This window comes from Camelus bactrianus, chromosome 6 (assembly GCF_048773025.1).
Source record: "Camelus bactrianus isolate YW-2024 breed Bactrian camel chromosome 6, ASM4877302v1, whole genome shotgun sequence".
NCBI lineage: Eukaryota > Metazoa > Chordata > Mammalia > Artiodactyla > Camelidae > Camelus > Camelus bactrianus.
This window is the reverse complement of record NC_133544.1, coordinates 80533992-80552446: the sequence shown is the minus strand read 5'-3', so window position 1 is coordinate 80552446 and position 18455 is coordinate 80533992. Positions and strand designations below refer to the sequence as shown.

The 18455-nt window shown below is 34.6% G+C and overlaps 1 protein-coding gene across 3 annotated transcripts in view; it reads left to right on the top strand.

The window, feature by feature from the left end:
- The window catches only part of DMXL2 (Dmx like 2), a 133236-nt gene that overhangs the window by 81641 nt on the left and 33140 nt on the right, over nucleotides 1–18455 (top strand). For all 3 annotated transcript variants that reach the window (XR_012507665.1, XM_045506239.2, XM_010969516.3), the window contains exons 20-25: nucleotides 6572–6741; nucleotides 9568–9665; nucleotides 10112–10277; nucleotides 11584–11848; nucleotides 15679–16760; nucleotides 17160–17351. Coding sequence is in view for 2 of the 3 variants with exons in the window: in XM_045506239.2 (XP_045362195.2) it covers nucleotides 6572–6741; nucleotides 9568–9665; nucleotides 10112–10277; nucleotides 11584–11848; nucleotides 15679–16760; nucleotides 17160–17351 (1973 nt within the window). In the remaining variant the exon portion in view is untranslated. The remainder of the gene's footprint in view (nucleotides 1–6571; nucleotides 6742–9567; nucleotides 9666–10111; nucleotides 10278–11583; nucleotides 11849–15678; nucleotides 16761–17159; nucleotides 17352–18455) is intronic.

Below are 18455 nucleotides of genomic sequence, written 5' to 3'. Positions count from 1 at the left end.
AGTAGTACCCACTTACATTTTTCCTATATGTCATTCAGCTCTGTTTGTCTCAATTTCTCAGGCTTTACTCACTAAAGTCATAGTAGTTTAGGAGTAAACTCAGTACAGTTGAGGTTGTAACCCATAGTGGCCCTGAATTTCTGTGACGTCTTTTTTAAAACTTATGTAAATTTGGCCCTGTGCATTACTGTGTTTGTTTTTAACAGAAGCATTATGTTCCAAATTACTTACTCATAAGTAAAGCTGATGTTTCAGGACTGTCTGCCGTATGGTCCCCCAGTGGACTGGCATACCTCTAGCACACTGCCACGAACCCTGATTTGAGATATATAGCTTTACATCAGCCCCCTAACTTATAGGTTAAAAAATCAAAACTATATTATGATTTATTCTAGTTCTGTGAAATATGTCCTGGGTAATTTGATAGGGATTGCATTAAATCTGTAGATTGCCTTGGGCAGTGTGACCATTTTAACAATATTGATTCTTCCAATCCAAGAGCATGGAATATCTTTCCATTTTTTAAAGTCTTCTTTAATTTCCTTCATCAATGGTTTATAGTTTTCTGTGTATAATTCTTTCACCTCCTTGGTTAGATTTATTCCCAGATATTTTATTACTTTGGGTGCTATTTTAAAGGGGATTGTTTCTTTACTTTCTTTTTCGGTTGATTTATCGTTAGTGTAAAGATATGCAACTGATTTTTGAACATTAATTTTGTAACCTGCTACCTTGCTGAATCCTTCAATCAGCTCTAGTAGCTTTTGTGTGGACCTTTTAGGGTTTTCTATATATAGTAACATGTCATCTCATCTTCGACAAAGGAGGCAAGAATATACAATGGAATAAAGACAGTCTCTTCAGCAAATGGTGTTGGGAAAACTGGACAGCAGCATGTAAAACAATGAAGCTAGAACACTCCCTTACACCATATACAAAAATCAACTCAAAATGGATTAAAGACTTAAACATAAGACAAGATACAATAAACCTCCTAGAGGAAAACATAGGCAAAACATTATCTGACATACATTTCAAAAATTTTCTCCTAGAAGAAATAAAAGCAAGAATAAACAAATGGGACCTAATGAAACTTACAAGCTTCTGCACAGCAAAGGAAACCATAAGTAAAACAAAACGACAACCTACGGAATGGGAGAAAATTTTTGCAAGTGAAACCAACAAAGGCTTGATCTCCACAATATATAAGCAGCTCATACGACTCAATAAGAAAAAAATAAACAACCCAATCCAAAAATGGGCAGAAGACCTAAACAAGCAGTTCTCCAAGGAAGACATACAAATGATCAAAAAGCACATGAAAAAATGCTCAATATCACTAATTATCAGAGAAATGCAAATCAGAACTACAATGAGGTATCACCTCACACCAGTCAGAATGGCCGTCATTCAAAAATCCACAAGTGACAAATGCTGGAGAGGCTGTGAAGAAAAGGGAACCCTCCTACACTGCTGGTGGGAATGCAGTTTGGTGCAGCCACTATGGAAAACAGTGTGGAGATTCCTCAAAAGACTAGGAATAGACTTACTGTATGACCCAGGAATCCCACTCCTGGGCTTGTATCCAGAAGGAACCCTACTTCAAAAAGACACCTGCACCCCAATGTTCATAGCAGCACTATTTACAATAGCCAAAACATGGAAACAGCCTAAATGTCCATCAACAGGTGACTGGATAAAGAAGAAGTGGTATATTTATACAATGGAATACTACTCAGCCATAAAAACCAACAACATAATGCCATTTGCAGCAACATGGATGCTCCTGGAGAATGTCATTCTAAGTGAAGTAAGCCAGAAAGAGAAAGAAAAATACCATCCTATGAGATTGCTCATATTTGGAATCTAAAAAACAAAAACAAAAACAAACAAACAAACAAACAAAAACAAAGCATAAATACAGGACAGAAATAGACTCAGACAGAGAATACAGACTTGTGGTTGCCAGGGGGGTGGAGGGTGGGAAGGGATAGACTGGGATTTCAAAATTGTAGAATAGATAAACAAGATTACACTGTATAGCACAGGGAAATATACACAAAATGTTATGATAACTCACAGAGAAAAAAATGTGACAATGAGTGTGTATATGTCCATGAATGACTGAAAAATTGTGCTGAACACTGGAATTTGACACAACATTGTAAAATGATTATAAATCAATAAAAAATGTTAAAAAAAATCAAAACTATAGTGTTTAAAGTGACCTGTCTAGGAGGGGAGTGTACAGCTCAGTGGTAGAATATGTGCTTAGCATGCACGAGGTCCTGGGTTCAATCCTCAGTGCCTCCATTAAATAAATAAATAAACCTAATTACCCTCCCCCTTCCCTAAAAAAAGAACAAAAAATTTTTTTTTTAAAAGTGACCTACCCAAGATATATGGCTGTTTATTAATAGAGTTGGAATTAGAATCCCAGTCCAGTGCAGCTTTTACTGGGCTGTGTTCCTTTTGAAACCAGCATCCTGGACACAGCCCCACAAAATATGCTTTAGTGTTGTAGGGTATACAGTACTGGGCTTCATAGTTTATTATTCTTACGCATAGCACTTACCCTTTACCCTCAATAACTGCTCCACTATATATAGAAAACCCTAAAAAGTCCACACAAAAACTACTAGCACTAATCAAAGAATTCAGCAAGGTAGCAGGTTACAAGATTAACGTTCAAAAGTCAGTTGCATTTCTTTACACTAATGAGGAATCAACAGAAAAAGAAAGTAAAGAAACAATCCCCTTTAAAATAGCACCCAAAGTAATAAAATGCCTAGGAATAAATCTAACCAAGGAGGTGAAAGACTTATACATGGAAAAATATAAACCATTGATGAAGGAAATTAAGAAGACTTTAAAAAAATGAAAAGATATCCTATGCTCCTGGATTGGAAGAATCAATATTGTTAAAATGGTCACACTGCCCACGGCAATCTACAGATTTATTTCAATCCCTATCAAATTACCCAGGACACATTTCACAGAACTAGAACAAACCATAATAAAATGTGTATGGAACCACAGAAGACCTAGAATTGCCAAAGCATTACTGAAGAAAAAGAAAGAGGCTGGAGGAATAATTCTCCCAGACTTCAGACAATACTGTAGAGCTACAGTCATCAAGACAGCATGCTATTGGTACAAAAACAGACATATAGACCAATGGAACAGAATAGAGAGCCCAGAAATGAACCCACAAACTTTTGGTCAACTAATCTTTGACAAAGGAGGCAAAAATACACAATGGAATAAAGACAGTCTCTTCAGCAAATGCTGTTGGGAAAACTGGACAGCAGCATGTAAATCAATGAAGCTAGAACACTCCCGTACACCATACATAAAAGTAAACTCAAAATGGATCAAAGACTTAAACATAAGACAAGAGACAATAAACCTCCTAGAGGAGAACAGGCAAAACATTATCTCACATACATCTCAAAAATGTTCTAGGGCAATCTGCCCAAGCAATAGAAATAAAAGCAAGAATAAACAAATGGGACTTCATTAAACTTAGAAGGTTTTGCACAGCAAAGGAAACCATAAGTAAAACAAAACGACAACGTACGGAATGGGAGAAAATTTTTGCAAACGATGAAACCGACAAAGGCTTGTTCTTTGAAAATATGATTCTAAACTGCTGTCTACTATTCTGTCATGTTTTTAAACTATATTTCGTCTAACCAGTCCTTTATTTTTTCTAAAAATATAACTTTTGCTGAGATTTTTTTCCCATTTGAATTGTCATTGTTAATGAATGACTTTATAACCTTGCATATAAAAATGTTTATATATCTGATTATTTCCTCCTATTAATTTTCTAGTAGTGAAATTACTGAATCAAAGGGCTTGAGAATTCTTAACTCTTAAGAGAGTAAAATTTTTCTATTGAAGTATAGTTTACAGTGTTGTCAATTTCTGGTGTATAGCACAATGTTTCAGTCACATATTCATACATATATTCATTTTCATATTCTTTTTCATTATTGGTTACTATAAGATATTGAATACAGTTCCCTGTGCTATACAGAAACTTGTTTATGTATTTTATATATACTAGTAAGTATCGGTAAATCTTGAATCCTGAGTTTATCCCTTCCTACCTCCTTCCCCGCCTGGTAACTGTAAGTTTGTTTTCTATGTCTGTGAGTCTGTTTCTATTTTGTAAATAAGTTCACTTGTGTCTTTTTTTTTTTTTTTTTTTAGATTCCACATATAAGTAATATCATATGGTATTTTTCTTTCTCTTTCTGGCTTCACTTAGAATGACGATCTCCAGGTCCATCTATGTTGCAGCAAATGGCATTATTTTGTTCTTTTTATGGCTGAGTAGTATTCCATATCTTTTTTATCCAGTCATCTGTGGATGGACATTTAGGTTGTTTCCATGTCTTGGCTATTGCAAATAGTGCTGCTATGAACATTGGAGTACATGTATCTTGAAAATTCTTAACTCTTGATAAGTGTTGCTACCTTCAGAAAGACTGCTCATTTACATTCCCAAAACCAAAAAAGTTTGATGATGCCAAAACTCAGCTCACTGTTTTAAATGATCTGTGCCTTTTGGAAAAGGTTAAAAATGGTATCTTAAAGTTCTTTCAAATTTTAGATTTAAATGATGGTCAGATGGTACTGAATCACTTAATGACAATTGTCTACATTGTCTAGGGAGGTCCAAAACACCTCAAATTTATAAGCTTTGTCTAATTCCATTTTCCCTATGATATAGTTAAAACACTGGAGCTGAGGAAAGTGACTGGTCTTGTAGGTGATGGTCCTGGGAACATTTTTTAGGGAAAAACTTAAGTAGCTAGCATATAGATAGACAAGCTGAGAAGAGCAGAGATTGATTACAAACAATAGTCTGCCGTTGGAAGGCAAGTAAAAATAAATGCCTGTTGGTGCCCCTATTTTTTTTTCTTCTTCCTAATGCCTTTTCACCTCTAATAGTTAGGTTTACAAATATTCGCTGCTCTCTTAATCTTCTTTCTTAACTGCATTCCCCTGACAGGCCTGTCTGTTTTTTTGTTTCCTTTTAATCACGCCAAAAATTAATCAGTCAAATTTCATAACACAACATTGTAAGTCAACTATACTTCAATTAAAAAATTTCACTTGTATGGCTGAAACATTGTGCTGTACACCAGAAATTGACACAACATTGTAAACTAACTATACTTCAGTTTAAAAAAATTCATTTAAGGGTTTAGAATATAATATATTTTATATTGTTATTTTATAATAAAAATTTCATATCAGCAAAAGTGCATTTTGCATTGCCATGTAATAGCAATTTCTAAAGCAAAGCATCAGTTTTTTTGTAATTATTTCAAGTAGCAGTTTTTTCTTAAATCAGAGACTTAAATAGTGAGAAAATGAATCTACTTTTTAGATTCTGAAAAAATACAAATTGATGTTATTAAATTTTTTCCATTTTCCCCCTAAATTTATAGTGACAGTTAAGACATGTTGCATCGATTTTGTGATAAGATTTCAAACACATTGTATATAAATGTTAGCAATGGGGAATTTAAAAGATTTAAGATTATTATTCAAAATGGTTGTAATAGTTTTTTATACTTTCTAAAGGAACTGTTGGGAAGCAGTAATTGTTAGAAAAGTTTTAAACTATATGGGAAATCTATATAGTAGTTGTTAATGAAAAAAATCACATGTGGTAATATTGATGTTCTTATAGCACTGAGAGTCCTGTGTTGTAATGTGACTGTCAGAACATTGGCCTCAGACATTTCTTTGTTTCCAAAAGGTTCATTTAGATGGTTACTTCAGCTAGCCTGGCTTCTGTCCTGGGATGCGCTGGGTTCTTCCCAGCAGCATTCCCACTGTCTGACATCACTCCACGTGGTTCACTTCTCTTATGTTTCCTCTTCACCTGCTCCAAGTGGAGTAAAGTGTTGTCAGTGGTTCAACTATGGACAAACTCATGGAGAGTGTTGCTGAACCCCATTTTGTTGCCTCTAAATACAGTGTAGATCTCTGTCAGTCTTTTACCGTGACAAGAAAGAGTTTGCCATATACCAAAAAGAGTTTTAAAGTCTTTTTAACCAAGGCACTGAAGGTAGAGGGAACTCTCAAGTTTAGAGCTTGCTTTGAAGTGATATGAAGCTCTTTGGCCAGAGCAGTGTCCAGTACTGAAGCGCATGGTCTGCAAGCAAGTGGCACTGTCAAACAGCACCCACGTACACAGGCCAAGATATTTGAACTGGACCAGAGCTTTCACTGTTGATAAGTTTGGTGTGTGTACATACATATGAGTGGCTCGATACTCAAATATCTTTCTTTCTAATGATTTAGTTTCAGTGTGTCTGTTTTTGTGGGGGGAAAAGGAAAATACATTTGGGAAAAAGATATTTTGGATTTGTGTATCCTTTTAATGGTCTTGTATTTAGAATCTTATACTATGAAATCCTGAATGATGAAATTCTTTCATCATTTTTTTTTCTGCTTGAAAATTTTTTGCTGAATGAATAAATATGTGACTATGTGAAAAAATTTTTTTATTAGTTCTGAAGCTTATTATTTTGTATTTCTTATTTAGGTGTATCTACTTGTCATTTTGCCTGGGCTTTTCATTCTGAGGCCGAAGAAGAGCTGATTAATATGATTCCAGCAATTCAGAGAGGGGACCCTCAGTGGTCTGAGTTAAGAGCTATGGGGATAGGATGGTGGGTCAGGAATATTAACACTCTTAGAAGATGCATCGAAAAGGTAACTTTAAGTCATTGGATTTTGAAGTTTTTAAAAAAGTCTTTTCTTAAAGTATAGAAGATACTGTCTTCCAGGAAACCTGTAGTGGGGGGGTTAGTATATACATCCTGAAGTCTTGAGAATTTCTTAAATAAAAATTTTTGGAGATTTCAAAAACTTGACTTTTATCAGACATCCATGCAGTATATTAATTGTCTGTTGCCATATATATGCTGAGTGTATAATGTTTCTAGAATAGCAATGTTTTCTGCTACTAGTTGAGGTGTGTCCTAGTTTACAAAAATATAAACATCTGAATTTAGAAAGTTGACATAAGTTCTTGTCATCTACATACACGACATAGAAAAAGCATTCTTTTTATATAAAAGATTCTCTGCATGGCTAGGTTAATAAATAGCAAACTTCCTTTGCATATTTAAAATACCATTCAATAAAAAAATTATGATTTGTGTGCACTTGAAGAAAACATCTATGACAGCAAGTGAAACATGCAATACATTTTAAGTTGGATTTTTGGAGTTAGTTTTCTGGCAGAGTCCCTTTAGAAAAAAAAAATTTTAGTAGGCGCTGAATATTCTTTCAGTGTTTCAGAAACTAATTGTTATTGAACAGCTTTTGTATAGAAGGTTTGGTGCTAATTGCTTTTCATAAATTATTTCATATAATCTTTTCATAAGCCACATGTTACCATCTCTGTTTTAACCTGATGGAACTAAGACTTGGAGAGGTTAGGTAACCAGCCCAAACTCCCATCATTTAAAAGTGTTAGATTTAGTCTGTGCCCTTTCTACTCTGCATGGTTAGGAACGTGGAATTGTCATTCGTTGTTTACTTTTAGGAGTCCATTGAAATTCCCAGAAATACGATTAGTGAAACTACACTGACGGATACCATTGTAGAGTATGAATTCATTTCCCTCAGGATGAAGTTACTCCCCTGCAACAGCAGTTCTCAAATTTTAGGGTCAGAAGAATCACCTGGCAAATGTGTTAAAAACACATATCCCTCAGCCCACTCCCAGAGGTTTTCATTTCGTAGGTTGGGGATGTTAGGGCTGTGGCATCTTCATCTTCATTAGCATCCTGTGATTCTGGGGTTCATGGTCCTCAGATCACAGTTTGAAAGGTGAGTGTGGGAGTATCGTTTTCCTGCTACATGTAAGGCAGCCAGCATTTCCCTTCTCCAAAGAAGCACAGATATAAGAAGGGATTTGTCCTCACACCAATCAAAAATGTAGTTTCTAGGGTGTAGGGAAAGTTAATTGTTATAGCATATAAATAGCATAGTATCTACATTAAATTTTTTTTTATATCCCAAAGCAGTGGGAAAAGAGGACATATTTTATCAGAAATGTTTGGGTGTTGCCTACAAAGTCTCTAGTTTCTTGTCAACAATGTGTTTGTATCATTATAATTGAGTATTTCTGATATATACATATGATGTATTTCCACAAGTAATTTATCTCTTAAAATTGAATCAAAATGACATGTAAAAAAAATTCCCCTTGAGATATATATTATAAATGATTAACTAAAGATGAATAAAAATTCCTGTAAAAATTATTAAATGTTGAGATACTAAGTTAAATGATCAAAGGCAGAGAAAATACTAAAAAAGGGAAGAGAAATAAGGGAGCATTGAGAGTGAAACATTTTCGTGATTTAATTTTTAGCTACCTTTCCTCCTCTCTCCCATGCCTTGGAAGCTTCCTGCTCCACCATAAGCCAGGGAGCTAAAAAAATATCGATTATTTTTTATTGTTATGCCTCTCAACTTAGTGATTTGTAGTGGTTATCTCAGTATCTTTGAGAAATATATGGTCTGTATGGTACTGTGTTCAAAACAATATGGTTACGTACAGTAATGTTACGGGCTTAATAATTTTTCAGCTTACACTGAGTTGATTGATTCTGTATAAATTCAGCAACTTTGGTCATATGGCACAAAGGAAGTTATGAGTTATGATACATGGAGAACCCTGTACTCATTAAGACCTTTTCTCATGAAATTTCTAAGAACTAAAATTTGAAAGCCCTTCAAATAACAGCACTCCAGCCTTCTTTATTTTAATTATGTGCCAGAAAGAGTGTGTCAATCCTTCAGAATTGTCAGAATTTGATTGAAAAATGCCATAAAAGTATGTTTTAAACAAAATTATGTTTTTTAAAAAAAACTAGAACATTTGTTTTTTCTCTGTAGTTTTAAAAATGTGTGTGTGCACGCATGTGTATAATAGATATTTATTCACAGATGTCATATCAGTATTAGTTGAGGGAGCCTTAACTTGTGAAATCACATATACCTACCACAGAAGTCTCAGTTTAACCTTTACAGAACATTAAGAAATGTAATATGCTTAATTTTCGAGATAAAGTTCTCATTCATTAAATATTCTGTATTCTTTATTTAGTTTCCTATGTTAGGCAGTTTTATTACTACCTGGGTTCTACTCCCTTTTGCACCCCTTACTGTGGGACCTTAGGCAATTCAGTTAACGTCTCTGTGCCTTAGTTGCCTCAAATGGGGATAAGGGTACCTCATGGATTGTGGTGATTCAATAAGATGAATAAAAGGTACTTAGACTGGTGCCTGTTCGTGGTAAGTAGTCAATAAATACTAGTTGCTGTTATTATTTTTATTATAATTACTGGTATGCAAAGGGTTGTCTCTGGAGCATGTATTATAAGCTACTGGAGACTGTGGTGTAGGGTCAACTCTCCCCATCTTCATAGTTTCCGTCAGCCATGGCAGTAGCAGGGAAGTATTAATTGTGGTGATTCTTTTATCAAATAGTTAATTTAATATAATTTTTAACTTACCATGTAGGTCGCCAAAGCTGCTTTTCAAAGGAACAATGATGCCTTGGATGCTGCATTGTTCTACCTTTCAATGAAGAAGAAAGCCGTAGTGTGGGGTCTGTTCAGGTAAACTGTCTCAACACCTAATATGATTTAATGGAGTGAAGATTGTGCTGTGACTTAGAAACGTAATGCTTTTGAAAGTGTTTAGAAATATGAGCTTGATCAAATCAGTTTCCTTTTTTGTGCTTTGGTTTTTTTATCTGTCAAAAAATAGGCACCGTATCGTTTCAGCTTAACCTAAAGAGTGGGATATTGTTGAAAATAAGTTGATAAAAGCACTTTGGAAAGTAAAAAACGCTCTTGCTTCCTATCTTTGTATACATGAGATATTTTGTGTTTTCTCCTTATTAGAAGAAGTGAAGCTTGATAACCAATACCTATCACTAAAGTTATTATTGTTCTTTTAATGGGTGTTTGAGGTTTTTATTTTCTATTTTCCTGTATTCTGTAAAGGATTCAAAATATTTTAAATTTGGTTTAACCACTGATGTGTGTGCTCTGGTTCCCAGGTCCCAGCATGATGAGAAAATGACAACATTTTTCAGCCACAACTTTAATGAAGATCGATGGCGTAAAGCCGCTTTGAAAAATGCCTTCTCTTTACTTGGGAAACAACGCTTTGAACAGTCTGCTGCTTTTTTCTTGTTAGCTGGTTCCCTGAAAGATGCCATTGAGGTATAAATAAGAAAACATGCTATGAAGTGCTTATAAGAGCTTGAAATCCTGGAAAGGTTGAAGAGGAGATTATAATTTTTTGTCATATGTTTGTAAGGATTAAGACTAGAGAATAACTGCAGAGGTTACTGAACTTAAGTAGTTGCACTGTGATAAATTAAGTTATAAATAAATTCGAGTGAAAAATGTAAATGAAAAATTTTATATAGAGAATTTTGCATTTCAAGATAAGCATACACATTTCAAGTATAAATGTATGAAAAAATGGCAAAAATGGTTTATAAATATTTTCTTCCTGGTCAAGTTGTAATCCTGAACTATTTATATACGACCTCTATATCTGGTGTAGGCAGGCAAGTGTGATATCTTGTATCACAGATAATGAACTGAAATTGCATTTTGTGCTGTTTTGTAATGTAGTTGTCTTAGATGTTGGAAAACGAATGTGAAGAGGTAAAACTCTGCATTTTTTTGATATAATTCTGGTAGCTGATTAAGAGAGTAATTACAAATATTTCTGTTTATTTATGAGATCTTCCTTTTAGGATGCTTACAATAAGCAATCCAAATAGGTGGAGGGAAAATAGAATTGGAAATGATACATGATAGAAGAAATAGGAACCATCCAAACAAATGAAAGTACTTTATGTTTAGAATTAGTCATATTTTCAAAATTACATCAGGTGTGTGATTTTTTTAAAATAACAAATGTTTATAATCTTGAAATGGAAAGTTTAGCCTAGAAGATACTCAGGCAAAGAAGAGAAATGTTGCTTGACTGAGAGATGCTCATATTGCCTGAATGACCTCAAATTCTCAAGATGAGTTGTTACACGAGAATATAAACGCAGAGAGTAAAAATAGAGTATGTGGCTTTATGTCTTAAGTTATTTGTTATGTAAATAGAAGATTATTTTACAGTAGTAATAATTATGTTTATATGGAAATGTATCTGGCAATTAAGAGGAACTGATATATGAATTCAAATGTTCTAAGTGGTATTTACTTTAAAAAGTAAATGTTATTAATTTAAATTGATCTAAGTCTGAGATGGTGTTGATAGACTTTGTTTTATGCTTATTTTATAAATGATCTTTCTAGGCTGGAAGCTAAGAAGTTGTAGTTCCTTAATCTTCTTGCTATTCCTCATCTCCTGTCAAGCAGTCATTTAATTACCGTTCACTGCCTCAACCTCTGGACCTCTTCCCTCCACTGTGAGAATATAAATGGTAGATAGTTTAAGGATATCAGTGAGACATTTCATATTTCTAAATAAATAAATATTTCTTCATATTTAAACTTACAGGTATGTCTTGAAAAAATGGAAGATATACAGCTAGCCATGGTTATTGCCCGTTTATATGAATCTGATTTTGAGACTTCATCCACTTATATATCCATCCTCAATCAGAAGATTTTGGGTTGCCAAAAGGATGGCTCAGGGTTTGATTACAGGCGGTTACATCCTGATCCCTTCCTGCGTAGTCTTGCCTACTGGGTAATGAAAGATTATACCCGAGCGTTGGACACGTTGTTGGAACAAACACCAAAGGAGGATGATGAACATCAAGGTAGGACATTTTGTGGGTTTCTCTTTATCTTTTTAAAAAGAAGACAGTTTCTAAACTGATGTTCACTTAGATAACACACACACACACACACACACACACACACACACACACACACACACACACTCAGACACACACAAAACCAGTCACCACCAGATTCACTTTTCAACTTTGAGAAATCAGTATCAAAATTTCTTGTGTGGCCGAAGGTTTAGTCACTTCTTATTTGTAATTGAATCTAGCATTTTTGTTATCGGACTTTGAGTAGTACTAAAGACTTCACACACGTTTTTACTGTCACAGCTGTGTATCAAGATGTATAAAGTTACCATGCTATTTAATGTCATAGATGTTTAACTGAAGCATATAGGATGTTTCCACATTATTCAGCTCTTTCCATGTATCATATAGCCAGTTTTTTTAAAAAAAGTATTAATTTTGGCTGTTCCACATACTGGTTTAGCGTATGTTCCTGCAAAAACTTTATTCTTGTGTGGCAAACCTTCTCTACTCTTAGTTATACCAGATAATTTAGATTTTAAAAATAATTTGGAGGATATCTATCAGCATTGTTTGTAGTAATTTAAAATATGGTACATTCTAAGTATTCATCAATAAAATAGTTAAATAAATGATAATACATCCATACTATAGGAACAGTTTGCCATTGAAAAGTGAGGCAGGTTGATGTGTCAATATGTGGTGTATTATTACGTGGAAAAAGTAAGATACAGAACAGTAATGATTCCTTTTGCGTTTTGTGTATACGTGTGGCTCAGATCTACACGTGTGTGCACACATACTGTGTCTGGTCTCCTGCTCCCTCTGTTGCTTTCTGGAACAAATCACAGGAAGGTAAATACTGGCACTGGTTACGTTTTGGGAATAGGAGTGGGGAGATAAAAGCTTTCACTTTTCATTTTGTACTTTCTGTAGTTGTAATTTTCTAGCCTTACATTTTTATTATATCTTACTTTTAAATGCTAAAAGAGCTTATGTGAATAAAGGGGCTCAATTTTTATTTTCTTCTTTAAAAAGAAGAAATACAATATTTTAATACAGAAGTCCCCCCTTATCCACAGGGATTATGTTCCAAGACCCCCAGTGGACGACTGAAGCCGTGGATAGTACCAAACCCTATATATACTATGTTTTTTTATATACACATACACCAGTGATAAAGTTTAATTTGAGAATTAGGCACAGTAAAAGATTAGCAACAATGACTAATAATAAAATAAAATAGAACATTTATAACAATGTATTATAATAAAAGATATGTGACTGTGGTCTCTCTCACTCAGGAGCTTATGGTACCAATTTAATGCCTTTTCCATCTTAACTAAGCAGTTACCAAGCACTGTGTCCATAACTTTTGCAGTTTGAGGTGTGATAGCAAAACTAACATCAATTTCTTTTTCCTTCTTCATAATTTCGTGAATAGGAGATCCGTTCTGACCATAGGTCTTAGCTTACGAATTTTTTTCTTATTGAGAATTTTCACCTTTTCACTTAAAGGAAGTCCTTTATGGCTCCTCTTCGGCAGAGCTGAGTTGCCAGCATCACTACTCTTAGATGTGAGGACCATTATTAAGTAAAATAAGGCTGACTTGAACACAAGCACTGCAGTACTGTGACAGTGCGTGGGATGCCTCTGGACAAAGGATGATTCCCATCCCAGACAGGATGGAGCAGGACAGTGTAGGGTTTCATCATGCTATTCAGAACCACTCACTATTAATTTTTAGAATTCTTATTTATTTACATTTATTTATGTATTCATTCATTTATTCATTCATTCATTTTTATTTTTAAATTGGAATTTAAAACTTATGGATTGTTTATTTCTGAAATTCTCCATTTAATACTTTTGGACCTCAGTAGACCTCAGATAACTGAAACCACAGAAGGTGAAACTGCAGATAAGGAGGGACTGCTATAAATATTCTTATATTATTTTAAGGAAAAAAAATAAAACCTTTAGAAGAAAAACAGGTGTCTGAGTTACCCAGGTAATTCTGATAAAATGTGCATGTTTTTGTAAGAAGGAAGATTAGCTTTATTTCTTTATGTTTTCCAGGGTAACTTAAAAGCTTGCTATTGGGGAAATTTCATAAAAGAGTGAATAGTATAATGAAAGTCTGTGGGTCTGTCATCCAGTTTCAATAGTTATCAACTCATAACCAACCTCGTGTCGTATATATTCCCATCCTTTCCACCCCCTCCCATTCTCAATCCTGTATGGATTTATTTTGAAGCAAACCCAGCACATCATTTCATCTGTAAATATTGCAACATGTATCTCTAAAAAATAAGGACTATTTTAAAAACATAATGCATACCATTGTTACAACACACAGCAAATTTTTTTTCAAAATTTTATTAATAATCAAATACTCAGTGTTCAGATTTCCCTGGTTGTCTCATAAAATCGTATACAGTTGAATTGTTTGAATCAAGATCCAAATGATACAATACAAATATATTGTAATATGTCTGTTTTGATCTGTGTTTAGTTTACGTACCAACCCCACCACCCCAATTCATTTATTAAAGAAATCAGAATGTCCTGTAGTTTCTTGAATTTTGGATTTTGCTGGTTGTGTCCCTGTTGTTCCGTTACTCGGAATCCTAGTAGTATGTATAGTAAAGGGAATACACATGTTTGATTCTTCCTCTTTATTTACCAGTTTTCAAAATAATAGCTTGGTTTCCTAGCATCCTACAAATGTGACCAACTAACTTTTATTTTTTTCAAGATTGTTTTGAATTCACAGATTCAGATGGATTTATGTTCTAATCCATTGCAGTTTATTATTATGGATGCTCAGATTATCTCCACTTTAACCAGTGGGAGCCTCTTCAAGTTCTTGAATGTTTTTGACATTATTCTTTGATAATTTCTTTAGAGACCACAGCCTGGGCACAGGGACCCTCATTGCTACAGGTTTGGTCATCGTTTCTAGGCTGTTTCAGTGAATGGAGCTAGGACATTTTTTTTTCCCCCTGAGATACATGTTTTGACATTGAAATTTCTAATTCAAATACAGAGTGTAGGGCTCTTTCTCCTGAAATTTCAAATTTATGTTTTATAATGAAAAGCTTGGATTCCTATGACATCAACATAATTCTATGCTATTTTTTGTATATATAATTGTTTCAGAATAATGATGCAGATATTTTTCATAACATGGTTACTGAGAACAGTTTAACCTTTTTTTGACTGATACTCAGTCAAATTACTTATTTTAAAGTCACTTCATAGTTCCCCTGTGTGATTTTCCTACCAACTTGATACAGAGAATCATTTAATTTTGCTTTTGCTTTTCTGTGAATTTTTAAAAATTAACTTTCTTTTAAAATGATACAAAATGTTGACATTGTTTTGAAATATACATAAAATCAAGGTATTTTCAGAGAAATCTAGCCTCTTTTCTGATCTCTCTACCCTATTTTCCCCCCTTTTTAGGGAACCAATTAAAAAAAATTGTGTGTTCTCCTTCCATTTAAAAAATATGAGAGAGTGAGAGAATGTGTGTGTGTGTGTATATATTCCCTCTTCACTTTCTTAGATGAAAGGTAGTTTACTATATATACTTTTTTGCACCTTATCTTACTTTATATATTCTGGATATTACTCCATAGCATAATAGAGGGAAATTCTTTTTATTTCAGATGTATTACGTGGATGTACACAGTTTAACTAGTCCTGGGTTAATATTTAAGTATCCTTTATTTTGAGGAAACGCCAACGCACTTTATTCTTTTGTACAAATTAATTTATAAGTACAAATTAACAATACCTTGTGGTTGTATCTGTTTGATTTCTGTAGTTACCGTCAAATCTTGTAACCCAGTGGTTTTTAGTTTCTACAACTACCTTCGAACTCATCCTTTGCTTATTCGGAGAAACCTTGCTTCCCCAGAAGGAACTTTGGCAACTGTAGGTCTCAAAACGGAGAAGAACTTTGTGGATAAAATTAACCTCATAGAAAGAAAATTATTCTTTACCACAGCAAATGCTCATTTTAAAGTTGGATGCCCTGTTTTAGCCTTGGAAGTTCTCTCCAAAATTCCCAAAGTTACCAAAGTATCTGCCTTACCTTCAAAAAATGATCAGCCTGACTTTGTTTCTAAGAAGACGGGTGACATACCTTCAGAATCAAAACCTCTGAGGGATGGCGATACGAGTTCTGGCATAGATTGGTCAGATGTAACCCCATCACAGTTTGACTGGAGTCAGCCGGTAGTAAAAGTTGATGAGGAACCTCTTTGTCTTGACTGGGGTGAAGAGCATGATAGTGCCTTAGAAGAAGACGACGAAGATGCTGCCGGTTTAGTAATGAAAAGTGTGGATGCCAGGGAGAAAGGCAGACCAGAAAGTCTGAAAGCCTCAGACCCTGATGTGTTACCAACTCCTCAGGAGGAGGATTGTCTTGAAGGGGATGCTGAAGTTGATGTGATTGCTGAACAGCTAAAATTCAGAGCTTGTCTGAAGATCCTTATGACTGAGCTAAGAACACTGGCTACAGGTTATGAAGTAGATGGAGGGAAGCTCAGATTTCAACTCTATAACTGGCTTGAAAAGGAAATTGCTGCCTTGCATGAGATTTGTAATCATGAGTCAGTTATTAAAGAATATGCCAGTAAAGCGTATTCCAAAGTCGAAAGTGATCTCCTGGGTCAGCAAGAGATAGTGGACAAACCAGATATCGGTTCCTACGAACGGCACCAGATAGAAAGACGGAGACTGCAGGCTAAACGAGAGCATGCGGAAAGACGGAAGTTGTGGTTGCAGAAGAACCAAGATCTCTTGCGGGTGTTCCTTAGTTACTGCAGCCTTCATGGAGCCCAGGGCGGTGGCCTGGCCTCAGTAAGGATGGAACTCAAGTTTTTGCTACAAGAATCACAGCAGGTATGAACTTCACTTTTGTTTACAGTCTTGGTTATTTTATTACAGTAACTCTTTCATCATTTATAGCTATAAAGCTCTTTTTACTAGTTAGTCTTAATATGGTCAGCTCCTCTTTTCATAGGAGGCCATGTTTACACTCTGCTTGGGTCTTTTTTGATTGAAATTCTGGTAATTAGGAGGAGCCCAAAAGCCTGAGTGCACAGCTGTCAAACATCTTGACATCTGCAACCAGCATAGTACCTGGTACACAGAGAATGTTTGTAGGATGAACGAACAAGAACATCAACATACTGCTTTTATTCAGATGTTTACTGCCAGTATTTTAATCATGTAGCTGTTCATTGCTTTTTTTGTCCTTCATTTTAAGTGCTTTGAAAAAAAACAATCTATCACTCACAGGAAACGACAGTGAAGCAGCTCCAGTCTCCGCTGCCCCTGCCTACCACCCTGCCTCTGCTTTCAGCAAGTATTGCTGCCACGAAAACGGTCATCGCTAATCCTGTGTTGTACCTAAATAACCACATCCATGATATACTTTATACCATTGTTCAGATGAAAACACCACCTCATCCCAGTACTGAAGATGTGAAGGTAACGTGCAGTGTGTGGTCATTTGGTATTGTAGACGCTGAGAAGGTAAATACGTTCTGCTTGTCTTCCCCGTTGAACTTAGAAGAAACATTTTAAAGTACTCTTATTTGCTACCTTCTCAGTCTGATCAGTTCAAGACTACTTGTCCAGTGACTGTAATTTGAAAGTAATCATTCTTGAGATTCTGCCATTTACAACAATGTGGATGGACCTAGGGAGTATTATGCTTAGTGAAGTAAGTCAGACAGAAAGATAAATGCTTTATGTTATTACTTATATGTGGAATCTTAAAAATAAAACTAACGTGTAACAGACTCACAGATGCGGAGAACAAACTAGTGGTTTACCAGTGGGAAGAAAGAGGAAAGGGAGGAGGGGCAAGATCAGGGTATGGAATTAAGAGATGCATACTACCAAGTATAAAATAGATAAACAATAAGGATACATTTTATAGCACAGGGAAATATAGCCGCTATTTTGTAATAACTTTCAAGGGAATATAATCTATAAAAATATTGAATCACTATGCTGTATATCTGAAACTAACATAATATAAATCAGTAATACTTCAATTAAAAAAGAAAAAAGAAAAATAAGCATTTTTCTTACTTCTGGAAAAGTTATTGTCTTCCTTTAAGGTAGGCAAATACTTTTTTTTAAACATTTTTTATTGATTTATAATAATTTTACAATGTTGTGTCAAATTCCAGTGTAGAGCACAATTTTTCAGTTATACATGAATATACATATATTCATTGTTACTTTTTTTTTGCTGTGAGCTACCATAAGATCTTGTATATATTTCCCTGTGTTATACAGCATAATCTTGTTTATCTATTCTACGTTTTGAAATCCCAGTCTATCCCTTCCCATCCCCTGCCCCCTTGGCAACTGCAAGTTTGTATTCTATGTCTATCAGTCTGTTTCTGTTTTCTGTTTATGTTTTTTTTTTTTTTTTTTTTTTTTTAGATTCCACATATGAGTGATCTCATATGGTATTTTTCTTTCTCTTTCTGGCTTACTTCACTTAGAATGACATTCTCCAGGAACATCCATGTTGCTGCAAATGGCGTTATGTTGTCGGTTTTTATGGCTGAGTAGTAT